This window comes from Microcaecilia unicolor, chromosome 11 (assembly GCF_901765095.1).
Source record: "Microcaecilia unicolor chromosome 11, aMicUni1.1, whole genome shotgun sequence".
Classification (NCBI taxonomy): domain Eukaryota; kingdom Metazoa; phylum Chordata; class Amphibia; order Gymnophiona; family Siphonopidae; genus Microcaecilia; species Microcaecilia unicolor.
Genome location: NC_044041.1, coordinates 139,795,964 through 139,823,388, shown reverse-complemented (window position 1 = coordinate 139,823,388; position 27,425 = coordinate 139,795,964). Strand labels below are relative to the sequence as shown.

The window sequence follows — 27,425 nt, the reverse complement described above, 5'->3', positions numbered from 1 at the left end:
TCCGCGACAAAATCTCTGAAGCAAAACAAAAAACTCTCTTGAACGCTCCGGCGTGCAGGCAGAGCGCACTGCGCATGTGCGAATGGCTTCCTGCCCACGGCACAAGGTGTTTAGCTGTGTTCCTTTTGGCCCAGGAGACTTTTTACGACATTACCGCTTCCTTGTTTTTCTTTTTCTTCTCGTTTTTTGTTTCCACAAAATTAAAAAAAAAAAAAAAAGTTTATTTTCTCTTTATTTTCTTTAGTTTTTCTCACTAAAGTTTAAAGTTTCCTTCCTTTTTCGCCGCAGCCGGCTCTTAGGCTACTCGGCCAGGTTTTGCTTTCCTTTTTGGTGCCTTTTTAATTGGCACAATCGTGTTCTTCAATTTCGCAGACGCCGTCTTTCCGTCCATGTCATTGAGGACACCCAGCGGCTTCAAGCGTTGTACTCGGTGCAACCGGACTATCTCTGGTACTGACCCCCACACGTGGTGTTTCCAGTGCCTTGGGCCCGATCATCTGTCAGCTGCTTGTAAGCTGTGTCCTTTAATGAAAAAATGGACCCAAGTGTCTCGGGAGGCTCATCGAGACAAACTTTTTGCAGATCGGTCCGGTCCTTCGACATCAGTACCGAGGTCAGCGCCGTCGACATCAAGGGAAGCATCGACTTCGAGAGTGCAGTTAATGGCTGCCAAATGACCATATCACGCTGGGAGCAGCGAGGCATCGAGTGGGTCTCCACCTGTCTCGAGGCCTACTGCTATGCAGGCTCCCTGGGATCGACCTTCGTCGGATCCGGACCCAAGGAGGCGTGAGGATTCCACGTCCTCTTCGGTACCAAGGAGTCTCGATGATGGGCGTTGAGCGAAGGCTAAGAAGCACCGTCATCGATCTCCTTCCATGCGCTGTACCGAGAGCTCCGGGGAGCCGAGGGATTCACACCCAAGAAGCATTGGCGCTGAGAGGACCGCTCACCCTCTATACAGGAGGTGCCGATGCATCGGTCTTCTGGCAGCCTGGTACCAGCTCTTGAGCCCCCTCAGATTCTGCCACCAACTCCTGCACCGGCCCCCCAGCCTTTTCCGATGGAAGCTCTCGATGAGCGCATTAGGGCCCTTCTTCCAGAGCTTCTGGAGAGATTGCTGCGCCAGTCTACTTCGGTGCCAGCTTGCGCCTTCTGCACCGACTGTTGAAGCGACATCTGGTCCTTCGCCTGTGGTGAGGTCCCCATCCTTGGTGCCGCTTGCGGCATCGTTGACGGCTGCCACCCGGGTTGACTCTCCTTTGACATCGGCGGAGGAAGCTTCGCCACAGTCCAGGCAGGGGTCAACTTCTCAACATCCCCCTCGAGGTCGTTGTTCCTCGAATTCGAGACAGGCTCTGGTTCGGGCTGCTCTTAGAAAGCTTTTGTCTGATACCGATGATGAGCACTCGTGGGAGGAAGAGGAAGATCCCAGATACTTTTCTGAAGAAGAGTCATATGGGGTTCCCTCTGATCCTACTCCGCCCATTGAAAGAAGGATGTCTCCACCTGAGAGTCTTTCTTTTTCCTCCTTTGTTCGGGAAATGTCTAAGGATATTCCCTTCCCTATGGAGGTTGTGGATGAGCCCAGGGCCGAGATGCTCGAGGTCTTGGATTATCCTTCTCCACCTACAGAGGTAGCAACGGCTCCCTTGCATAACACACTCAGGGAATGTGAAACTGGTCATTCCCTCTCTCTAATCCATTGGTCTCCAGAAAAGCTGAGTCCCAGTACAGAGTGCATGGAGAGCCAGTAATGGTGAATTCTCAACTACCTCACGATTCCATGGTGGTGGATTCTGCTCTCAGGAGAGCCAAGAGTACTAGGGACTATGCCTTGGCGCCCCCAGGCAGAGAGTCTATGACCTTGGATTCTTTTAGGAGAAAGACGTATCAGGCCGCTATGCTTGCAGCCAAGATTCAAACATACCAGCTCTACACGAGCATCCACTTGCGGAACTCGGTGAGGCAACTGTCCAGTTTGGTCAAAGCACTTCCTCCGGAGCTCTCCAAACCTTTTCACCAGGTGGTCAGGCAGCAGAAGGCGTGTCGAAAATTCCTGGCCATGTGTACTTAAGACACTTTTAATGTGTCATGCCGAATAGCTGCTCAAGGTATAGTGATGCGCAGACTCTCATGGCTGCGCGTCTCTGACCTGGATCATAAGACCCAGCAGCGAATGTCAGATATTCCTTGCCGGGGGGGAATACCTTTTTGGCGAACAAGTAGAGGATATGGTTGATCAGATCAAGAAGCACCATGATGCTATGGATTCTCTCTCCCGCTGGGCGTCTTCTGCTACCACCTCCTCATCTAGGAGGTTTTTTGGAGGGAAGAGGAATGCTCCCTATTCCTATAATAGGCGTAGGTACACTCCTGCTTCTCGGCAGCCTGTCCAGGCTCAGTCCCAGCGCGCTCGTTCCCATCAACGGCGTGCGCCTAAGGCCCCTACGGCTCCTCAGCAAAAGCAAGGGACGGGCTTTTGACTGGCTCCAGTGCCGCATAGCCTCAGAAAAAGTGTCCGTGCCGGACAACTTGCTGGTCGGAGGGAGGTTGATATTTTTTCACCAAAGGTGGCCTCTCATAACCTCTGATTGGTGGGTTCTTCAAATAGTCCAGTCAAGATACACCCTCAATCTGGAATCCAAACCTCCGAATTGCCCACCGGGAGTTCATTCTTACAGTTCCCAGCACAAGCAGGTACTTGCAGAGGAACTCTCCGCCCTTCTAAAGGTCAGTGCGGTCAAACCCGTTCCACCAGGGGAAGAAGGGCTGGGATTCTATTCCAGGTACTTCCTTGTGCAAAAGAAAACAGGGGGGAAGCGTCCCATCCTAGACCTAAGGGCCCTGAACAAATTCCTAGTCCGAGAAAAGTTCAGGTTGGTTTCCCTCGGCACCCTTCTTCCCATGATTCAGGAAAACGATTGGCTATGCTCTCTGGACTTAAAGGACGCCTATACCCACATCTTGATACTCCCAGCTCACAGGAAGGATCTTCGATTTCGGTTGGGAAGTCAGCATTTTCAGTACTGTGTACTGCCCTTTGGTCTCACGTCTGCGCCCAGGGTTTTCACAAAGTGCCTGGCAGTTGTCGCAGCATCGCTACACAGACTGGGAATGCATGTGTTCCCTTATCTCGACAATTGGCTGGTGAAGAGCACCTCGGAGGCAGGTGCTCTACAGTCCATGCGGATGACTATTTGAGTGCTAGAACTTCTGGGGTTCGTGATCAATTATCCCAAGTCCCATTTTGTCCCGGTTCAAAAATTGGAGTTCATTGGAGCTCTGTTGGACACACGGTCGTCTCGAGCTTACCTTTCCCAGGCAAGGGCAGACAATCTCCTGGCCCTAGTGTCCATGACTCAAGCATCTCAACAGATCACAGCTCGGCAAATGTTGAGACTCTTAGGATACATGGCTTCCACAGTTCATGTAACTCCCATGGCACGCCTAAATATGAGATCAGCTCAATGGACTCCAGGCCACAGGGGATCTAGAGGATGTGATCCATCTCTCCACCGACTTTTGCAGTTCCCTTCAGTGGTGGACCATTTGCTCCAATTTGACCTTGGGACGTCCATTCCAAATTCCTCAGCCACAAAAAGTGCTGATGACGGATGCATCCCTCCTGGGTTGGGGAGCTCATGTAGATGGATTTCACACTCAAGAAGCTTGGTCCTTTCAGGACAAGGGTCTTCAGATCAACCTCCTGGAATTACAAGTGATCTGGAACACTCTAAATGCTTTCAGAGACCGGCTGTCCAACCACATCATATTGATTCAGACAGACAATCAGGTTGCTATGTATTACACCAACAAGCAGGAGGGCACCGGATCTCGTCCTCTGTGTCAGGAAGCCATTTGGATGTGGCTTTGGGCATGCCGTCACGGCATGTTTCTCCAAGCCACTTATCTGGCAGGCGTAAACAATAGTCTGGCCGACAGGTTGAGCAGGGTCATGCAACCTCACGAGTGGTCGCTCAACATGGGCGTTGTCCACAAGATCTTCCGAGCGTGGGGCACCCCCTCGGTGGATCTTTTTGCCACTCAGATCAATCACAAAGTCCCTCAGTTCTGTTCCATACTTCAGGCCCACGACAGACTAGCGTCAGATGCCCTTCTCCTACACTGGGGGACAGGCCTTCTGTATGCGTATCCTCCCATACCTCTAGTAGGGAAGACTTTGCTGAAACTCAAGCAAGACCGCGGAACAATGATCCTGGTTGCTCCCTTCTGGCCTCGTCAGATCTGGTTTCCTCTTCTTCTGGAGTTGTCCTCTGAAGAACCGTGGATTGGAGTGTTTTCCAACCCTCATCTCCCAGAACGAGGGGTCACTTCTACATCCCAACCTCCAGTCTCTGGCTCTCACGACCTGGATGTTGAGAGCTTAGAAGTTGCTTCCTTGGGTCTTTCAGAGGGTGTCTCCCGAGTCTTGCTTGCTTCCAGAAAAGATTCCATGAAAAAATGTTATTCTTTCAAATGGAGGAGGTTTGCCATCTGGTGTGACAGCAAGGCCCTAGATCCTTTTTCTTGTCCTACACGGACCCTGCTTGAATACCTTCTACACTTATCAGAGCCTGGTCTCAAGACCAACTCCGTAAGTGTTCATCTTAGTGCAATTAGTGCTTATCATCAATGTGTAGAGGGTAAGCCAGTCTCTGGACAGCCTTTAGTTGTTCGCTTTATGAGAGGTTTGCTTTTGTCAAAGCCCCCTGTCAAACCTCCACCAGTGTCATGGGATCTCAATGTCATTCTCACCCAGCTGATAAAAGCTCCTTTTGAGCCACTGAATTCCTGCCATCTGAAGTACTTGACCTGGAACGTCATTTTCTTGGTGACTGTTACTTCAGCTCGTAGAGTCAGTGAGCTCCAAGCCTTGGTAGTGCATGCACCTTATATCAAGTTTCATCATAACAGAGTAGTCCTCTGCACTCACCCTAAGTTCTTGCCGAAGGTGGTGTCGGAGTTCCATCTGAACCAGTCAATTCTCTTGCCAACATTTTTTCCCCGTCCTCATACCCGCCCTGGTAAAGACAAGTTGCACACCTTGGACTGTAAGAGAGCATTGGTCTTTTACATGGAGCGGACAAAGCCCTACAGACAGTCCGCCCAATTGTTTGTTTCTTTCAATCCCAACAGGAGGGGAGTCGCCATCGGAAAACGCACCATCTCCAATTGGCTAGCAGCTTGCATTTCCTTCACTTATGCCCAAGCTGGGCTGTCTTTAGAGGGCCTTGTCAAGGCTGCATCAGTGGCTCACTTAAAGTCAGCCTCGATTGAGGAGATTTGCAAGGCTGCAACGTGGTCAACAGTCTACACATTCACATCTCACTACTGCCTTCAGCAGGATACCCGACGCGACAGTTGGTTTGGGCAGTCGGTGCTGCAGAATCTGTTTGGGGTTTAGAATCCAACTCCTAGGCCGATTTTTGTTCTGTTCCAGGCTGCACTCTCACTTAGTTGTGCTTTTTTTTAGGTCAATCTCTGTTATGTCCTAGCCGCTGCGAGGCCCAATTGACCAATGTTCATTGTTTTGAGTGAGACTGGCTGCTAGGGATACCCCAATCATGAGAACAAGCAGCCTGCTTGTCCTCGGAGAAAGTGAAGATACATACCTGTAGCAGGTATTCTCTGAGGACAGCAGGCTGATTGTTCTCACAAACCCACTCACCTCCCCTTTGGAGTTGTTCTAATTCTCTGGTTGCTTTTTTATTAAACTGACGATGTCACGCTTGTGCTGCGGGCGGGAAGTCGTTCGCGTATGTGCGGTGCGTTCTGCCCGCACGCCGGAGCGTTCTAGAGAGTCTTTTGTTTTGCTGGTCTCCTGGGCCGTCGCAGAGGACAACCCAATCGTGATAACAATCAGCCTTCAGTTGGAGGAGGGAGGTGGCCTCCTTCCTCTTCCATCAGCGCCCCTGGGCACCGCAATCTTCACTTTATATCATTGTATACCGCTGAGTATTGCTAGTCAGTCATGGCAGTATAGCAAATCTAAATAAACTATAAAGCTTTATTAAGTTGAGGTCAGAATGCAATTGTTGTCCAATTTGATTTGTCTGCTGTCTTTGACCTAGTTGATCATAATAATCTGCTGATTAGGTTGAGCGCTATAGGAATATGTGAAAATGTATTAAATTGTTTCAGCATGTTTTTTTTTTATTTTATTTGTACCCCACACTTTCCCACTCATGGCAGGCTCAATGTGGCTTAGGTACTTATTTGTACCTGGGGCATTGGAGGGTTAAGTGACTTGCCCAGAGTCACAGGGAGCTGCCTGTGCCTACAGTGGGAATTGAACCCAGTTCCCCAGGACCAAAATCCACCACTCTAACCACTAGGCCACTCCTCCACTATAAAGCTATCAAGTATAAAAAGCTGATAAACTCTCGGCTGGTTGGACTCCTGGTTGTGGGGTACTGCAGGGCACCCCGCTGTCTCTATCATTGTTTAATGTGTTGACTCAACCTCCAGGCACAGTGTTTGAAAAATTTAAGATACCATTTTTTATTTATGCTGATAACATCGCAATATTGCTTCCTATGTCCAGAGATTGGACTAATACATTGAATGGTATTACAAGTTGTGTACAAGTAATCAAGTAACCTTAGCTCACTGACTTAAAATGAACCGAGAGAAAACAAAGTTTTTGTGGCTGGGTCCATTCAATTTGTTCTAATTTCCTCTGCATTTTCTTATTGGGGCAAACACTTTCACCTTTGAATTCTATTCCAGAGTTTTGGGGGTGGAAGTGGACAGTTTATTAACTTTCTCTAGTCATGTAAAATCATTAATTAGAAAGTCATTTCACACTTTGAGAAAATTGAGGATGATTCATAGTTATATGGAACCAGTAAAGTTTTTATTATTGGTTCAAGCATTAATCCTCTCCAGACTGCATTATTGTAATATTATCTTTAATGGTTGCAGCTTGTTCAAAACACGGCAGCACGATTGATGTTTTTCAGTCTGCAGGTTTGAGTCAGCTACCATCTGTTGGTGGTTACACTGGCTCCCTGTGGAGGCCAGGGCATAGTTCAAATTATACACTATCATTTTTAAAATCATTTATGGCACTGCACCACTATATCTATGTGAGTTTGGTCTCGTTTTTACATAACAGTTCCTCAGCAAACAGAAAAATTCATAATCATCTGCTTTTATGCTTTTCCTCGGTCAGATCAATTAAATTAAGAAAACTATTTGATTCCACTCTTTATTATCAAGTGGCACCACTGTGGAACTTGTTACCTCTGGAGATCCGGTTGCTTACTAATTATGACATTTTTCGAAAGGCTTAAAACTTTTTTATTTAAAAAGAGCTGTCATGTTGTTTGTACTATTTAAGAACTATTGGTGATGTTTGACAAGAATTTTTATTGATAATGTTTTCTTTTTTTATTTTACTATGCAGAGATCAGTTATTATTTTCCTTTACAGATTGGAGTACTGTTTCCATCGTTCTTGAATGTAACTCACAATGAACTAATCTTGGTACTTGTAGACTAGAAAACATCTAGCGGCCCTTCCCCACCCCTCTACCTTCAGTTGGAGGAGGGAGGTGGCCTCCTTCCTCTTCCATCAGCGCCCCTGGGCACCGCAATTTTCGAGGCGGTACCGATGGAAGAGGAGGGAGGCCACCTCCCTCCTCCAACTGAAGGTAGGGGCCACCAGGGTTATCTGAGGGATACTTGGGAGGGGTTAGGGGGTCTGGAGACCCCCCCCCCCCCAGTTCTCCAGCTCTCCCTAATTTGTGTCAGGGAGGGTCAGAGGGACCAGAGGTCTGCTGGACCTCCAGCTCCTGTTTCGCTTGGCTCAGGGTGAGGGTAGTTTGGGGTCTGGTTTTCCTATGGTCCTCCAGCCCCTTTGTTTGACAAGTCTGGGCTTTTGACAGCCCAGATCTGTCAAACAAGTGCGGGAGGATTGCGCCTGAGCACCGCTCTTCTACCCCTTGATCAGAGAGAATTGCATACTTAAATTTGCATGCAGTTATCTCTGATCATAGGGGCGGTAAAGCCCCTTGCTATTCCAACGCTATTTTTAGAGCACTGTTTGGAACAGCATAGGGCTTTTGATCATCTGTCCATCAGTAAAATAAGGGAATTAATCTGTGAGATAAACCACTGTATGTCCAGTAGTGGACTAAAATACAAGCTTATACACGCGACCTCCTTCTCCTACATGAGTACGCAGCTGTGGAATGCACTACCAGCTGATCTGAAAACAATCGACGAAATATCCAACTTTCGTAAATCCCTGAAGACGTATCTCTTCAATAAAACCTACAAAGAGGACCCATAGCTTAACTATTCCACCTCACCAATCCACCCCAATCTACCTTCTTAGTACTTCTTTCCATCCTCAATCTGTTTGCATCAACAATTGTATCTGACACCCTGGAATGGTAATGCCATAACAGACCTGTAAGCCACATTGAGCCTGCAAAATAAATAAATAAATAAACATGTATAACATAACATAACATAACAAAGTGGTTTACATATTATATACAGGTACTTATTTTGTAACTGAGGCAATGGAGGGTTAAGTAACTTGCCCAGAGTCACAAGGAGCTGCACTGGGAAATTAATTAATTAATTAATTTATAAATAAATACATCAAATCAAATCAAATCAAATATCTGTGGCCTAATGGTTAGGGTGATGGACTTTGGGCCTGGGGGGAACTGAGTTCAATTCCCACTTCAGGTACAGGCAGCTCCTTGTGACTCTGGGCAAGTCACTTAACCCTCCATTGCCCCATGTAAGCTGCATTGAGCCTGCCATGAGTGGGAAAACAAAATGCAGGGTACAAATGTAACAAAAAAAAATTTGAAATGTAGCCCTAATGACTTTATAAAGACTTTTTTTTAATGCATATATGCAAGTTTACGTGCATAAAATATTGCTCATAAAATTATCCCCTTATAAAAGTACATGTGTTAGGGAATTCTATATATGGCATCTAGTGTTACGTGTTATTTCCACATAACATTTTGGTGCGGAAAAGTGTTATAATGGAAACAAGGCACCAAAATGGCCCAAAAATGGCAGATCAGTTGGCACAACTATTCTTACACATCCTGTTATAGAATAGTGCCTAAGTTTTTCTGCCTGGATCTGAAAAGGAAGCTTAACAATGAGAGGAATATGGGTGGGTCAGGGACATTCTCTTAAAATGTGCGCAGTGTTATAGAATTCAGGAGATCCACACCCAACTTGTGTGCTGGGGTTTATACCTGGTTTCAGTTGGTGTAAATGCTCATGCTCAAGTTTAGCATGGATTCCAGCGCTACGTGCTCTAAGCATCCTTTATAGAATATCATTCAAAGCAGATTTTTTTTGGCACCATATACTAAATTCAGCCCATGATGACAAGACCACTCAGATGTTTAGCTGGCTGGGCATAGGCATGTTCAATGGCAGATTTTGGGTGAAGTTATGATTTATATTTGTTCTTTATGTTTGTGCATAGATATGTGAACATTTACGTCTGCTTCTGAGCAGGTTTAAGTGTCTATGGCTTCATTTTAGCCTTACCTTCTGTAGTTTTTATGCAGCAATTTTATAAATACACATAGGTGCCCATCAGGCTCATTTTCAAAAGAGAAAAATGTCCAAAAAGTGACATAAGTGTGCACTAACCATTAAGCCACTCCTCCTCTGTTTTGGACATCTTGCATTTGGATGTCTTTTGTTTGAAAATTGACCAAAAAAAAGGATGTCCAAATCACGAGAAGTCCATAGCATTTTCAAACACAAAAGTTAGACGTCTATCTTTTTCGAAAATGACCTTCTTTCCTGTTCGGAATTTGGACGTTTTTATAAAACATCCAAAATCTGATTTAGACGTTCTATCGAAAATGCCCCTCCATGTCTCTCTATAAATAAGGCTTAAAATTAGGTTTCTACAGGCCAAAAATTTTAATTTTGTTTAGTTCGGCATGTTTACCGAATTTTTGTTTCATTTGGAGGTTTAAATGGTTTTTTTTGTTCATTTTGGGGGCGATATCATCAATAGTGTATTGTTCAGTTATTGCACAATAGTACACACTACTCAAATAATGTGTAGTATTGCTCAATAGCAAGCCCTATTGAAAAAAGGGGTGCCTATTGATAAATAGTGTGCTTTATTGAACAATAATGCACACTGTTCCTGAGTAGTAGACTGTAGTATTGATGATGTAGTAACCTCCCCCCCCCCCCCCTCCCAATTTTCATATTTTTCCTGTTGGCAATTCTTATGTCATTTCAAATGAATAGGCTCCTATTTACCCTCTCAACCTAGGCAACTTGTTATAAAATTACTCTCAGAGTGTCTGAAAATATAAGAAAATATAAGTTCTTGGGCTGCTGATGATGTATAACCTCTTTTGAATATTGACCTGAACCAACCTTTTGTCCCATACGGTATCAGCTTGAAAGGCAGGGACCAAGGATGGTTTATTCTCCCATCTCCAACCCAAAATATGTTCCACTGCCCCTACTGAATGTGTTTATATTAGGTCATGGGTGATTAGTCTGTGCCATGTCATATGACATTCTTTAGAAGATATTGGGAATTTTTCTCTTGATTTTCTTTCCTACTCTTATCTATAGCTTAAAAACGCAAAGGGATTTGCCATTCTTGGCATTTTCTTTTTTTTTCTGGTTACCTGTATGGGGCATTCTGGTTTCAGATCACTTGCAGACTCAGCAATGGCCTCAGTCTTCTAAATTTGAAATCTTGCTGGGTGGTCTACTGCTCCAAGTCTAGGTAGAAAACCTAAGAAGATAAAGACTGCTTATTGCTTACCTTATGGAAACAATGAACTCAGGTCATAGGAACTGAAAACCATCACATTCCTTTCTATCTGTACTGCATTCTGTTTAACAAAGTACTGATTTGAAACCCCCTATTCTTGAAGGCTCCTTGTGCTTTTTTGGCTAATATATGCATTTACTTCATTCTCTTTTAGGAAGCATGTGAAAGAAAACAATCTATGGAGTGAGTACCATAGTCATTTTTGGGAGGGTCAGGAAGGAATATTTATTTATGGGTATATTTGTTATACTGTGACATCATGAAAGATATTGACGTAGTTTACAAAATTAGCTTAATAAACAAAACATAAACTACAAAAGACAACATTGCAACACAAGAAGGAGGGGAAGGAATACAACAACATAGTAAAGCCTAAACAACAAATCCAAAACAGATAATTTACGGAAAACTCAAGGAATCAAAATCTACAACAGTCCTTGGAGAAAAAGAAACTCAGGAAACAGAATCAAAAGCCTGTGTATAAAGCCAGGTTTTTAGTGCTGTCTTAAACTTAGGTAGAGAATCAATAGGCTGTAGGTGTGTAGAGGTGCCCCGGTATATCACCTTTTGTATAACTGACGCCTGAACCACACTTTGACTAGGCCAAGAACCAACTGTCATGGTTGCCTGACTGTTCCCTGCATTTCTAAACTGACTTTCAGCTCAAGGACATGCTGGCATTCCAAAGAGCATCTGCACTTCATCTTTGGGTGCGAAGCGGGTAACAAGACAGATTTACACCGACACAAGTATGAGATAACACTTGTGGGCCTCCTTGGTAGGTGCGGACACTAGCAGGGAGGGTGTCTGAACCAACTATGGACCCCATTGTTCATCAGGCCTGCATTTCATCTGCTGGACAAGAGGAATGCGACAGTGGACAGAAATCTGGTATCAGACTTGGTGAACAAAGAGAAGAGTTTTGGTGTAGAATCAGAGCAGACACACAGCTGATAGCTCTGGTGAGAGAAACTTTCTCTCTGTGCCTTCTAAGTACTGAGCCTCTCTGCACAAACAGCATTACAGAGAAATGTAAGTTGATAATTCTTGCTTCTAACCTTGTGTGGTTGCCTGGCCAGGATGAACAGATGGATGTAGAAATGTTATCGGAAATTAAGGAGACTAACAAACTGGGCAATACGATACTAATGGGTGATTTCAAATACTCCGATATTAACTGGGTAAATGTAACATCAAGGCATGCCAGGGAGGTAAAATTCCTTGATGAAATCAAGGACTGCTTTATGGAGCATCTGGTACAGGAGCCGACGAGTGAAGGAAAACTTCTAGACCTAGTCCTTAGTGAAGTGCATGATATGGTGCGGGAGGTAATGGTGTTGGGGCCACTTGATAACATTAGCTTTGGGTTAAGTATACACAGGAAATCCAATACATTAACTTTCAAAAAGGAGACTATGATAAAATGAGAAGAACGGTGAAAGAAAATCTTTAAGGAGCGGCTGCGAGGGTCCAGATTTTACATCAGGCATGGATACTGTTGAAAAGTACCATCCTGGAAGCCCCAGCCAAATATATTCCATATATTAAAAAAGGAGGAAGGAAGACTAACTGAGGTGAAGTGAGGTGAAGAAAGCTGTTAGAGCTAAATGAAAATCCTTCAAAAAATGGAAAAGGGAACTGACTGAAAATAATAAGAAACAGCATAAAGAATGTCGTCAATTGCAAAGCATTTGGAAGGCAAAGAAGGGCTTTGGAGGCAAAAACACTTGCCTGCTTATAATCGAAAGACAAAAACGCCTATATTATGACCTAAATCGGGAGATAGACGTTTATCTCACAAAAACGAGTAAATCAATATAATGTAAACCAATGTTTCAGTGCGTCCGTGTCGCTCGTACGTTCACGTAAAAACGTCCAAATAAGAGGCGTGTCGGGGGCGTGTTAGGGGCGGTGATACGACGTGGACGTGTACAACGTATAACGAATAGCGAAATGGCTCTGGTTGAGCGGGAAGATGGGCGTAATATGATGGACCCGAAATAAAAGCGACCAGAGCAAGGGGGAAATCGTCTTTAGACCCATTAGCGATTGTGCGTAGTTGGAGAATGGCGACATCGTTGGTGGAAGAGCTGAATTGGTGGTTGCAGAGAGAAAGCCGAGCGTGTTGAGTACCTGTTACGTTCATCTGTGTGCCCTGCCTCTTTTGTGTCTTACCCTTTGACCTTTCCTTACTCCTACTCCTTTGCTCCATCGCCCCCTTCCCCTCCCCCTATCCCTCCCCATTCACTCTTCCCACGTGTATACTCTATTCCCTGACCTTCGTTTGTCTCTGTGTTCCTGTACTGTTTGGCGAGTGAGTGGCCAGAGGGCATGGTGGCTGGAAGTGACAGATCTGTGTGTGTTGGTGTTTGACTACTAGTCCTAATACTTGCACTGGTGATGGGGATATGGATGCACTTAATGCACTTGTGGCATGCATGCTACACGAAGAGGCCACCCACCGCAGGAGGTATTCACGGCCCCGAGTGTTTAGGGCCCGCACCACCTTCCTACAACTCACTGACCAGCAGTGTCTAACAAGGTTCAGGTTTGATAGGGCCACCATTCTTCAGCTGTGTGAGCAGCTGAAACCCCTCCTTCAGCCCCAGACACGTAGGAATAACCCCATCACTGCCCACCTCAAAATCACTTCCTCTCTCTCTGTCCTGGCCACTGGGAGTTTTCAATTCGTATTAGCTGCTAACACAGGCCTCACCCAGGCTTCTATTTCACACTGTCTCACCCAGTTCCTGGATGCCTTTATAACTCACACCTCACACTACATCACTTTCCCCACCACCCTCCAGGCCCTGCACAACAACATGGCCGCCTTCTATGCTCTTGCTAGATTCCCCTCGGTCATCGGTGTGATAGACTGCACACACGTAGCCACCTACAGAAATAGGAAGGCATTTCATTCTATGAACATGCAAGTTGTATGTGATGCCCAGGGGGAGATATTAGACGTGTGTGCCAGGTACCCTGGCTCCACCCACGATGCCTACATCCTACAGCACTCGGGCATCTTCCGCAGGTTCGAGCGAGGGGAGTTCATTGGTGGATGGCTACTAGGTAAGTGCAACATGCATGTACCCATACTATACCTCCTCCACTGGGCAACCCTCCGCCCTGGCTTCCTCCACCTCACTCCACAACCCACTATCCAAATCCCCCCGCCCCCCCCCCCCCTGTACTGCTCCAAGCAATACACACTCATCTATCTCATTCTGCTTTTCTCCAAAGGTGACCGAGGCTACCCGCAGAGGACATGGCTCATGACCCCCCTGATCCACCCACAACCAGGGGCAGAAGAAACCTACAACAGGAGACATCGCAGCACCCGGGGGATCATTGAGCGCACCTTTGGTTTGTTGAAAAACCGGTTCCGCTGTCTGGACCGGTCTGGAGGAGAGCTGCTCTACAGTCCAGAAAAGGTGGCCAAGATCTTTGTGGCGTGCTGCATGTTACACAATTTGGCCCAGCGCAGAGGACAGCCTCTCCCAGAGGAGCCACAGCCACCACCAGAAGAGGCCCGAGATGAGCTGGAAGAGGAGCCCCCTCCACCCCCCAGCCCACAGAGCAGAGCTCAATGCCTACCAGCTTGGCGTAAGAGCAAGACAAAGACTCATTGAAACAAGTTTTAGGTGAAAGTAAGTGTACATTTATTTATTTACATTAAGTGCATGTGTTACTGTGTTCAACCCCACCACCACCACCACCACCATCCCCCTCCCACACCCACCCCCCTCCCACCAACCCTCACCCTACAGCATGTCCCATCACTTTCCCCTTCCCTTCCCCCGTCCCCTCCTACCCCTCCCACGCCCTTCCTTTGCAGCTGGTGCTGCACGGGAAGTCTGTTCACCCTCTTCTGAGGTGCTGCTCCCAGTGTCCTCCTCCGTATCCCCACAGCAGCCTGCGGCTTCGGCTGCGCCGTGGAAGTCCGGCCACCTTGTTGGTTCTAGTCTGGCCACAGGACCCAGAATGGGAGCAGATTTGGTGGGTGCTGCAGGAGTGGGTGCGGAGGCGGACGATCGCAACGCCCACCTCTTAGCTGGTGGTTGGTGGTCAGTGGAGGAGGAAGTTGATGGCAGGTCCTGCTCCAGCAGCATGGGGGCTGGAGTAGGTGCTGTGACCTGAGGGCGCAGGTGTTGGATGCTCTGCTCCAGCCGTTTGAGTTGCTGGAGCACCTCCTGGTGGCCTTTGCGTTGCGCCTGGAGGAGTTCCTGGTGGGCTTGCTGCTGTGCCTCCAGTGCTTGGCGCTGCAGCTCTAGTTTCTGCTGCCGGTACTCCTCCAAGCGCACGTTGTGGCGTAGTAATTCTGTGGCCAGCCGCAGGAGTTGCCTCCTTTGGCTGGATGGCCTCTGGGGAGGAGCTGGCCCCCTATATGCATCCTCCTCCTCCTCACCAAAGTCATCCGGTGCTGGAGGTGCGGCCTCTGCTGGTGGTGCTGGTGGAGGATGTGCCTGTACTGCAGGTTCTGCTGCTGCAGGTGGTGGAGGCAGAGGCTGGACAGCTGGTGCAGGTGGTGGAGGCTGGACTGCTGGTGCTGCAGGGGGTGGAGGCAGAGGCTGGACTGCTGGTGCTGCAGGCTGTGGAGGTTGAGGCTGGACTGCTGGTGTAGGGCGTTGGCCTTGCAGGCCACTAGGGCCAGCCTCCTCTGAGACATCACCTGTATAGCACAAGAGTGAGGAATAGTGTTGGTGCAAATAACCCACTTTTGTCTTTCAGCATTCATATACATTGGCATGTCCCCCAACCTGATGACCCAGCAAAGAGATGGTGAGGAGGAATGGAATTGACACGGGTGCGAAAGAGAGAGCCCCACAGGCAGCTGGGTAGAGGTGGTGGACGATCAGCCAAGAGAAGGACACCACTCACAACGTTGTGGACAAGCTGTTTGTTGTATAATTGTTAAATTGAACAACATTTCAGCATGTGTTGTGTTACTACTGACTTGGTAGACTGCATAGAACTGCTTTATGACCCCCATTACAGGCTCCTTCAGTTGAATGCATGTGGCCCACACTCAGTAGAGCACAGAGGTCACAGAAGGAACTAGGCACAGTTTGTTGATGGGAAAATAGGAGGGAGTAGTAGGGAAGGAAGGCCCCCAAAGTTGTGCCACAGTAGTAACCTACACACACCCATAGGAGCCAACTGTAAAGTATTATTGGGGGTGCTAAGCCCAGTGCACAAAACTCCTCCCTGCACAGCTACATGATCTTTCCTCAATATTGGGGGTGCTCACACACCCACAGCACCCACCCAGTCTGCTCCTATAACACACATGAACACTACCACTACTCAAATAGAGCTTACAATTAAATTAAGATGCGCACACAGGACAAGTAAGAGGAAACCCAATGACAACGGTAGGGATAGGGAGTAAGGGTACAGAGCTAGTGAGTAGGGGTTACCAGGTCACAACAGCATCATAAAGGTGGCCTGTTAATGTACATAAAGACAGCCAGAGACACTCTCCCCCACCTCCCTCCTCCTGCCCCCCACTCCTCACCTCCCTCCCCCTGGCCCCAACTTCTATAACACAAGTGTACTGCAGCACAACAGATATCCCAACTGCATAATGAAAAACCTACCTGAGTCCTCAGCCTGGGCCGAGGTGTCGAGGGAGCCAATCCCGTGGATGCCCTCCTGGGGTAGGAGGGAGTGAACCATCAGCTCCATGGGGGTGAGGTTGGCTGTGTCATGTCCTGGGGGATTGGCCCCCACCTTCCTCCTGACATCCCTCCTCAGCTTCCGCCACTTTCTCTTGCAATCCTCCACGTCTCTCCCAGAATGGTACACAGCATTCAGGCTGTCCTGTACTGCCTCCCATTCCCGCTGCTTCGTGGTTGCAGCCAGCCTCTGCCCTGTGGGAACAAACAGACTCCGGTGCCGCTGTTGTATCTCCTGCACCAGGAGCTCCACCTCACCTTCGGAAAAATTACCCTTTCGGGTTGGGGGCAGATGCGGCGGCATTGTACCAATGGGGTTTTCGAAAATACGGAGTGGGCGTTTATATAGTCGCCAAGAACGCCCATTGAGACGGGGGAATAGGCGTTTCTGATATGGGCGTTTGTTTTTCAATTATACACATAATTCCTAAGCGTGCCCAGCTGAGATAGCGATTAGGAGCACATGATTTCGATTATGAGTAGATAAGTATGGGCGTCTCCACCTGCCTTCCCTTTCTTCATTGCCATTTAACCTGCCATTTCCTGCACTGGGACCTTGCCGGTTGTTCGTAATAATCATTTACAGGGTTTTACCCTCACTTATAATAAGGTTTGTGTTTAGCAATGTATGCTTGGGTACACCTGTGTATTTAGGGGGGGGGGGATTATTGCTGGCCCTCAGCCACCACGCCTTCTGTTTCCTCTCTTCCACATCCCCTGATGCTCCCTTCCTTTCTCCCATTCACTCTGCCTGGTTGTAGCAGGCAGTCTGTGGGGGCGACGAATTTGCTACACTCGCCCCTCGGTAAGGGTCATTTCAATCAGGGAGATGTGCAGCTAATGTTCCAGAAGATAAAAGGCGCACTACACAGTCTTGAAACAGACGTTCATGGTAAGCTCTCATTTGTCTGCCACCTCTTCTCTTTGTGCTCATAGTCAAGGAGTGTGGATTCACTGTATGTAGTCTGGAGTCAGATCTTAGGTAGCTCTCTTTTCACCAGGTTCCTGTGCACTGTACTGTGGGGTTGGCAGGTCCTCAGTGGTGTGGGCCAGCTGTTGGAACTGCTGTATTGGTTCCCGGTAGGTTCCATCTTCCTTGTTTATGTGGTGTACCCCAGTCCCCATTTATGAAGTGGCCACCCATTCTCAAGGATGGATGTGTTTAGGACATAATGGAACACCTTCCTAAATTCCTCCATAGGTAGTAGGGAACATGAACATTTTTTTTAATCGGTAGCCTGGAAAAAATGCTCAAGGTGGCTACAGGTACTGCCACTGAGGCCTTAAGACGTGGTGGTGAGGGAGAGGGTTGTGTGTACAGGTCCCAACCCAAAGTACCTGCAGGTGGCTACAGCCTGGTGGCTGCTGTGGCCTAGTGGTTAGAGCACCAGCCTTATAATCATAAGGTTGCTGGTTCAAATCCCACCTAAGGCAAGTCACTTTAGGGACAAACTTTGACACAAACCCAGAATACCTGCATGTAATACACCTTCATCTACTACTGGAGAAAGTGTGATCACAGCTGCAAATAATGAGCACCATTTTTATTTGTGCCCTTCTCTAACACAAGTATTACATTGCAACTGTGCTTCTGCACTTCTGCTTCTGTGTTCTGTTTGTGGGCTTTTGCCTTTGGCTTTAGTGTTCTGTCTGTGGGCTTTTGCCTCCTACTTTAGTGTGTCTGTTTGTGGGCTTTTGCCTACTGCCTTCGTGTGTTGGTTTGTGGGCTTCTGCCTTAGTGTTCTGTCTGTTTGTGGGCTTTCTGTTTTATTTCCCTGTATGTTGGTGGCTGCATGGTGTTCAGCCTTCTGGTGTGTTCTGGTATTAGGTAGTATTTATAGCCCAGCTTTGGGTTTAGCCTTGTCTGTCTATTTTGTGTTCTTGTTTCCCTCTGCCTTTCCCTCCAGTCCTTGTTTGTGCAAGTCCTGTTACCTGGGGAGGTTCCCCAGTTCTGTGTCCTGATTCCTGGCCCTGTTAGTCAAGATTGCTCTTGAGTCCTTTCCCCTGTGTGTGTTCCTGGATCCGGTAAGTCCTGCCGGCCGCCTGCACCTGGGGCTCAACCCCTGGGGAATGGTGGTCAAGTGTAGGTAAAGTCTGTTCCAGTCCTGTATCCCTGCCTCCTTATCTATGTCTGTAGTTCCCTGCCGTGTTGGTGTGTTGCCTAGTACTGATTGGGGATTTTGCACCTACCAAGGAGGCCCACAAGTGTTATCTCATACTTGTGTCGGTGTAAATCTGTCTTGTTACCCGCTTCGCACCCAAAGATGAAGTGCAGATGCTCTTTCGAATGCCAGCATGTCCTTGAGCTGAAAGTCAGTTTAGAAATGCAGGGAACAGTCAGGCAACCATGACAGTTGGTTCTTGGCCTAGTCAAAGTGTGGTTCAGGCGTCAGTTATACAAAAGGTGATATACCGGGGCACCTCTACACACCTACAGCCTATTGATTCTCTACCTAAGTTTAAGACAGCACTAAAAACCTGGCTTTATACACAGGCTTTTGATTCTGTTTCCTGAGTTTCTTTTTCTCCAAGGTCTGTTGTAGATTTTGATTCCTTGAGTTTTCCGTAAATTATCTGTTTTGGATTTGTTGTTTAGGCTTTACTATGTTGTTGTATTCCTTCCCCTCCTTCTTGTGTTGCAATGTTGTCTTTTGTAGTTTATGTTTTGTTTATTAAGCTAATTTTGTAAACTACGTCAATATCTTTCATGATGTGCTAAATGCACTTGGGAAAAATCCACAGTTTCGGGAATAACTTGTATAAAATGTTTGTACATTTCGGTAGCTTGCCAGGTGCCCTTGACCTGAATTGGCCGCTGTCGGGGACAGGATGCTGGGCTCGATGGACCTTTGGTCTTTTCCCAGTATGGCATTACTTATGTACAAAGTTCCTTGGGTTACTATGCAACTTTGTAAGTCTAAGTACTTTGAAAATATGCCTTCACAATCAATTCAATTCAATTTAGGTCTTACATACCGCTAATATCTCCTGTTTAGGGTTCAGTGCAGTTTACGTCATCCGTGGGACAGAGTTAATACAATATTATAAGAACATAGAGGTGAGTATAAAATTATAAATGGGACACTGAGGTGGTTGCAGTCTTATTGGTAAGGTGCAATGTTGTATAGCACTACAGAGTATGATTGTGGTGGATATAACATTTGACAGTTCTATAGTCCATCATGGGTCTGAAGAGTGGTGATTGTTATATATCAGACTTTGGGAAGAGGAAGGTTTTTAGCCTCTTATGGAAGTTGTGGCAGTTAAACTCTGATCTAATAGCCAAAGGGAGTGAGTTCCATAATGCGATCCCTGATACCAGGAGGAGCAAGTTGAAGATCTTCTGAAATCGGATGCCCTTGTAGAAAATAGAAGAAGGAACTGACTGAAAATAACAAGAAACAGCATAAGGAATGTCAAGTCAAATGCAAAGCACTGATAAGGAAGGCAAAGAGGGACTTTAAAAAAAAGATTGCTTTAGAGGCAAAAACACATAGTAAGAATTTTTTTAGGTATATTAAAAGCAAGAAGCTGGCAAAACAATCGGTTGGACCGCTAGATGATCAAGGGGTAAAAGGGGCAATCAAGGAAGACAAAGCCATAAAGAAGAGATTAAATGAATTCTTTGCTTTCACCGAAGAAGATTTGGGAGTGATACCAGTGCAAGAAATGGTATTCGAAGCTGACGAGTTGGAGAAACTGAATGAAATCTCTATAAACCTAGAGGATGTAATGGGACAATTTTGACAAATTGAAGAGTAGCAAATCTCCTGGACTGGATGGTATTCATCCCAGAGTACTGACTGAATTGAAAAATGAATTGACGGAACTATTGTTAGTAATATGTAAATTATCTTTAAAATCGAGTATGGAACCTTAAGATTGGAGGGTAGCCCATGTAACGCCGATATTTAATAAAGTTTCCAGAGGTGATCCAGGAAATTATAGACAGGTGAGCCTGACGTCGGTGCCGGGCAAAATGGTAGAGACTATTATAAAGAACAAAATTACGTGGAGGGGCATAATCTAACAGAAACGCCTATCTCCATGGGCGTTTATCTCTGAGAACGGGTCCGTGAAGGGGCGGACCCAAGCGTATTTTCGAAAAAATTAGACGTCCATGTTTTATTCAACTAAGTGTGAGCTGGGCGTTTTTGTTTTTCAGCGATAATGGACAATGAAATCGCCCAGCTCAAAAACGAATAAATCCAAGGCATTTGTTCGTGGGAGGGGCCAGGAGTCGTAGTGCACTGGTCCCCCTAACATGCCAGGACACCAACCAGGCACCCTAGGGGGCACTTTTACAAAAACAGAACAAAAGGTAAAAGAGCTCCCAGGTGCATAGAACCCTTCCCTTGTGTGTAGAGCCCCCCAAATCCCCCTCAAAACCCACTGCCCACAAGTCTACACCATTACTATAGCCCTAAGGAGTGAAGGGGGGCACCTACATGTGGGTACAGTGGGTTTGGGGGGGGTTGGACGACTAATAAGCATTAAGCAGCACAATTGTAACAGGTAGGGGGGGATGGGCCTGGGTCCACCTGCCTGAAGTCCACTGCACCCCCTAACAACTGCTCCAGTGACCTGCATACTGCTGTCAGGGAGCTGGGTATGACATTTGAGGGTGAAAATGAAAATGTGTGAAACATCATTTTTTTGTGGTGGGAGGGGGTTAGTGACCACTGGGGGAGTCAGGGGAGGTCATCCCCGATTCCCTCCAGTGGTCATCTGGTCATTTAGGGCACTTTTTGGGGCCTTATTCGTGAAAAAACAGGGTCCAGGAAAAGTGTCCTAAATTCTAGGTAAAAACGCATACTTTCTTCCCATTATCGGTGAAATGCGCCCATCTTTGTTCGGCAGATAACCACGCCCCAGTTCCGCCTTCGCCACACCTCTGACACGCCCCCATAAACTTTGCCCGCATCCGCGACGGAGTGCAGTTGAAAACGCCCAAAAATCGGCTTTCGATTATACCACTTTATTCGGTTTTGTGAGATAAACGTCCATCTCCCGATTTAGGTCGGAACTTGGGCGTTTTTCTCGTTCGATTATAAGCTGGAGAGCGTATTAAAAAACATGGCTTGATGAGACAAAGCCAGCATCTATTTAGTGAATAGATTGCTTCACCAATCTATTACATTTCTTTGAAGGAGTGAACAAACATGTGGATAAAGGCAAGCAGGTTGATATTGTGTATCTGGTTTTTCAAAAGGCATTTGACAAAGTACCTCATGAAAGACTCCAGAGGAAATTGGAGAGTCATGGGATAGAAGGTAGTGTCCTATTGTGGATTAAAAACTGGTTAAAGCATAGAAAACAGAGAGTAGGGTTAAACGGTCAGTATTCTCAATGGAGAAGGGTAGATAGTGGGGTTCCTCAGGGGTCTGTGCTGGGACCACTGCTTTTTAACATATTTATAAATGATCTAGAGATGGGAGTAACTAGTGAGGTAATTAAATTTGCTGATGACACAAAGTTATTCAAAGTTGTTAAATCGCGGGAGGATTGTGAAAAATTACAAGAGGACCTTACGAGACTGGGAGACTGGGCATCTAAATGGCAGATGACGTTTAATTTGAGCAAGTGCAAAGTGATGTATGTGGTAAAGAGGAACCCGAACTATAGCTACGTCATGCAAGGTTCCATGTTAGAAGTCACCGACCAAGAAAGGGATCTCGGTGTCATTGTTGATAATATGTTGAAATGTCCTGCTCAGTTTGCTGCAGTGGCTAAGAAAGCAAATAGAATGTTAGGTATTAGAAAAGAATGGAAAACAAAAGTGAGGATGTTATAATGCCTTTGTATTGGTCCATGGTGCGACCACACCTCAAATATTGTGTTCAATTTTGGTCACTGCATCTCAAAAAAGATATAGTGAAATTAGAAAAGGTACAGAGAAAGGTGATGAAAATGATAAAGGGGATGGGACGACTTCCCTATGAGGGCGTCTAGGGCTCTTCAGCTTGGAGAAGAGACGGATGAGGGGAAATATGATAGAGGTCTATAAAATAATGAGTGGAGTGAAATGGGTAGACGTGAATCGTTTGTTTACTCTTTCCAAAAATACTAGGGCTAGGGGGCATGCGATGAAGCTACAAAGTAGTAAATTTAATACAAATCGGAGAAAATGTTTCTTCACTCAACGTGTAATTAAACTCTGGAATTCGTTGCCAGAGAATGTGGTAAAGGCGGTTAGCTTAGCAGGGTTTAAAAAGGGTCTGCCCGTCTTCCTAAAGAAAAAGTCCATAGAACATTATTAAATTGACTTGGGAAAATCCACTGCCTATTTCTGGGATAAGCATCATAAAATGTATTGAGCTTTTCTGGGATCTTGCCAGTTATTTGTGACCTGGATTGACCACTGTTGGAAACAGGATACTGGGCTTGATGGACCTTTGGTCTGTCCCTGTGTGGCAATACTTATGTACTTATGTAATAAGGGGGCTAAGATCAATTGTTCTTTCAGTCTATTGTTTGAACGATACAGAGAGATGAGATGTTGATCAGCAGTTCGGAGGTATTGTTAATATCGTTCTTAATCATCTCCAACTTTTTTTTAGAGGTCTCAATGAGGAGGATTATGAGATCTAAAGAACACTTAGTAAGCACTGCACACCACCTGTACAAAAAGATTCTATCATCCTTAAAGAGCTGAGTCTCCTTTTGGAACCTTAGTCCCCTTGGGATGCGCTGCACTCTACAGTACTGAATATAAGTAGCATATTTTTTATTATCTGTTTAGCCTTAATTTTATATATACTTTTAGTCTGGGTTTTTCAGCCCTCCTGATGTCTACATTGTAGTTTCAATTATTGATGTTTTACGTAGGATAGTAGTCTTCGGTCATTTGATTTTTTGTTTTTTTGAATACAGACATATCATTTTGAGTTTCATGTTGCACATAAAGGTTATCAATAGAAATCAAACAAAATAAAACATGGAAAAGAAAATAAGATGGTACCTTTTTTATTGGACATAACTTAATACATTTCTTGATTAACTTTCGAAGGTTGCCCTTCTTCGTCAGATCGGAAATAAACAAATGTGGTAGCAGATAGTATATATAAGAGAAACATCAAAGCATTACTTTGACAGTCTGACAGAGTGGGAGGGTGGGGGTATGCATGGGGACATCAAAGCATTTCATTGATATTCTAACAGGATGGTGTGGGAAGGATGCTGGCAACAGTGATGTCATCACATCATGTATGGTGTGCTGTTTAAGTACTGCAGATGGTTACATTGCGCAAGTGTTTTTCTTCACTTTGATTAATATTCGGATGCCTATTTGAGTCTCACCAAAAAGGAGCACTTCATATTCTACATCACTTTTATGTGGACAGACGCTAGGGCGTGGCACAGTGTTTTATAGACACTTGCAGTCGTCAACTTACACAGTTGCTGTCTTCTCTACGCCTGCCTAATTTATCTGAAGTAGCCGTGTTACCAAGGGGTGTGAGGATGGAGGAATTAATAAAACAGGTAGTATGGCACTTACAGCAAATACATACATTCTGAGTTAAGATCAGTAACAGTGCACAATGGCCACTGTGCACATATGTGAGGACTCATAAATGGTACAATCACCTTTGGTACATGCACATTCCAAAGTAGCAGCTGCTTGTTGAACATTGTGGAGATGAAAATGCAGCTTAGGGAAAACTGTAAGGGAACGCAGGGATTTATGCTGTAAAGGGGAGTTTCAAAAATGCTTCTGTCCCACCTTAGGCCTTGTGAATTAAACCCAAAGAGGTGGGATAATAAAGCAGATGCCTTTAATCCCTAGGCTACCACAAAGTATAGTTGATTGTTTCCCACACCTGAATACCAGACTCTCACTGAAACATTACAAAGCTCTACATGTGGAACTATGGTAGCATTGTGTGGAAAGCTTAAAACAGTGGGTACCATGGTGGGGCTAGACAAGCTCATCAGTTCTGATGGCAGCACAGCTTCATGTTGTGGTTCTGGGTTACAGACTATAGTGTGCAGAGCTGAATGTCTTACATAGGTACTGTGTTGTGATCATGAGATGGAGTTTGGAAACATTCTGGCTCCGGACCCAGATGACCTCACTTATTCCCAAATGCCAGAAAAATGGAGCCTCATCGATCCTGCACAGTCAATGCCAACTGAAAGCCATGTCTTTTTCACAAACACAGATACACCCTAATCCACTATAGAATAAGTAATCATAAACTTCCTATTTAGACAAAAATTAAACTGAACCCCCGATGCCAGACTCTGCATACAATGCAACACCACAGAAACAGAAAATGTCCCCTAGTACTGTGCAAAATATAAAGACAGCAGATGTGGGAAGACCCGACGACGTCGAGGAGATTTTTACTAGCAGGGCAGACGCGAGGCGCTGCCTGCCACTCTGGTGCTTCGAAAAAAATTTTTAAAGGCAGGACAGGGTGGGAGCAGCGGGAGCGGAGCACCCCCCCCACACCCGCTGACACCCAGGGCGGACCGTCCCCACCACCCCGCCCTTGCTACGCCACTGCATGTGGTACACAGCATCCTGACATATGTGTGTACATAATGTCATTCTTGTGTGCCCACAAATGCTATTGAAGGATCCACAGTGTGTCAGGCCTCTCAAGGGGAAACAGGATTTGTGAGCCCTTGGGCCACTGCCGTAGAGCGACAGTGGCAGGCAAAATCCCCAATCAGTACTAGGCAACACACCAACACGGCAGGGAACTACAGACATAGATAAGGAGGCAGGGATACAGGACTGGAACAGACTTTACCTACACTTGACCACCATTCCCCAGGGGTTGAGCCCCAGGTGCAGGCGGCCAGCAGGACTTACCGGATCCAGGAACACACACAGGGGAAAGGACTCAAGAGCAATCTTGACTAACAGGGCCAGGAATCAGGACACAGAACTGGGGAACCTCCCCAGGTAACAGGACTTGCACAAACAAGGACTGGAGGGAAAGGCAGAGGGAAACAAGAACACAAAATAGACAGACAAGGCTAAACCCAAAGCTGGGCTATAAATACTACCTAATACCAGAACACACCAGAAGGCTGAACACCATGCAGCCACCAACATACAGGGAAATAAAACAGAAAGCCCACAAACAGACAGAACACTAAGGCAGAAGCCCACAAACCAACACACGAAGGCAGTAGGCAAAAGCCCACAAACAGACACACTAAAGTAGGAGGCAAAAGCCCACAGACAGAACACTAAAGCCAAAGGCAAAAGCCCACAAACAGAACACAGAAGCAGAAGTGCAGAAGCACACCAACTGGCCTATAGCGATGCAAAGGCCAAGCCTGAAAGTTCCCAGGTGCTTAATAAAGGCACTACAGGTGAGGTCATCAGCAGGGTGGGGCTCAGCAACACAAGAGCAGAGCACAGCCTGGCTGGAACAGGATCCCAGAATGGATTAGACTGGACTGGAACGGATTTCAGGATTTCCACCCAGGCTTCAGGATTTACACGTTGACTTAGCTTGACTGGAGGAACCCCAAAGCAAGTCCAACAGGAAATATAGTCACAATCGTGATACAGTGCTAAGTGTTTTCTTTGCCTGAATGGGCCAAGGTATGGGCGCTGTGGCTCTCTGCTGTTGTGTTGCCTCAAGTGCAAAGGTGAAGGTGGGTGTACATCACATATATCCTGTAATTATTTGTTGCGTGACCCTCACTCATGTTATGCTACTACTGTGTTGCACTTATGAGATGTAAGGTAGATGTTTAGGCTGCTAGACACTAGTCTCTAACATGCAAGGGAGTGTGTCTTGTGTGACATTTGGGAGTGTTTGGTTTAAAAATCCTTGGAGTCACCATCGACCGCCACCTAACTCTCAAGACTCATGCGAACAACACAACAAAAAAAATGTTCTACTCCATGTGGAAACTGAAAAGAATTAGACCATTCTTTCCAAGATCTGTCTTCCGCAGTCTAGTGCAATCTCTCGTACTCAGTCACCTGGACTATTGCAACTCATTATACACAGGATGCAAGGAACACATACTGAAGAAACTTCAAACAGCCCAGAATACAGCAGCCAGACTCATCTTCGGAAAACCAAAATACGAAAGTGCAAAACCCTTACGGGAGAAACTACACTGGCTACCACTCAAGGAACGCATCACTTTCAAAGTATGCACCTTAGTCCACAAAATCATTCACGGTGAAGCCCCTGCATACATGTCCGAACTAATTGACCTGCCACCCAGAAACGCTAAAAGATCGTCTCGAACCTTCCTCAATCTCCATTTCCCTAAGTGCAAAGGCATAAAATACAAAGTACTGCACGGATCGACTTTCACAAACATGAGCACACAATTCTGGAATACACTACCACGCAGCCTGAAAACGACCTACGAACTGACCGACTTCCGCAAACTACTAAAGACTTATCTCTTCGAGAAAATCTACGGCAAGGATCAAAACACATGAAGCCCATACAATCTCATAGACACGCGCCAATACACTCTCTGAAATCTCTTCTCCTGCGCTCTCATCACTCCTAAACCCTACCCATAGATAAAATTGTCAGACCTCCCTGTTCCCTCGATACTGCTCTGTCCCCCTCTCAACTCACCACTGTTATATTCCACTGTTCCATCCCCTAATAATATCCTGCATTTACTCTGTCTTATATAACTCTTCACATTGTAACCCATTATTGTACTGCAACCGATTGTACTTCCATTATTTACAATGTATTGTAAGCCACACTGAGCCCGCAAATAAGGTGGGGAAAATGTGGGATACAAATGCAAATAAATAAAATAAATAAATAAATAAATAGATCACACTATGGAGGGGGTCCCTCTGATTGTGGTGAACTTGAATTCTTTTCTGTCTTGTCATACGTTACAGTGGCTAATGGTGCTGTTTGGACAAAGACAGTATTGGCACTTCCCATACCAAGGATGTTAGATAGGCATGGTGAAAGATCAGCTCCACAAAGGTAA

General features: G+C 46.0%; 1 protein-coding gene across 1 annotated transcript in view; it reads right to left on the bottom strand.

Annotated features, from left to right (window-relative positions):
• NKPD1 (NTPase KAP family P-loop domain containing 1) overlaps positions 1-27,425 on the bottom strand; it is a 195,499-nt gene that overhangs the window by 124,848 nt on the left and 43,226 nt on the right. Inside the window, 1 exon segment of the mRNA XM_030219752.1 lies at positions 10,652-10,761. Within this exon segment, the coding sequence (XP_030075612.1) occupies positions 10,652-10,664 (13 nt within the window). The 5' untranslated portion in view covers positions 10,665-10,761.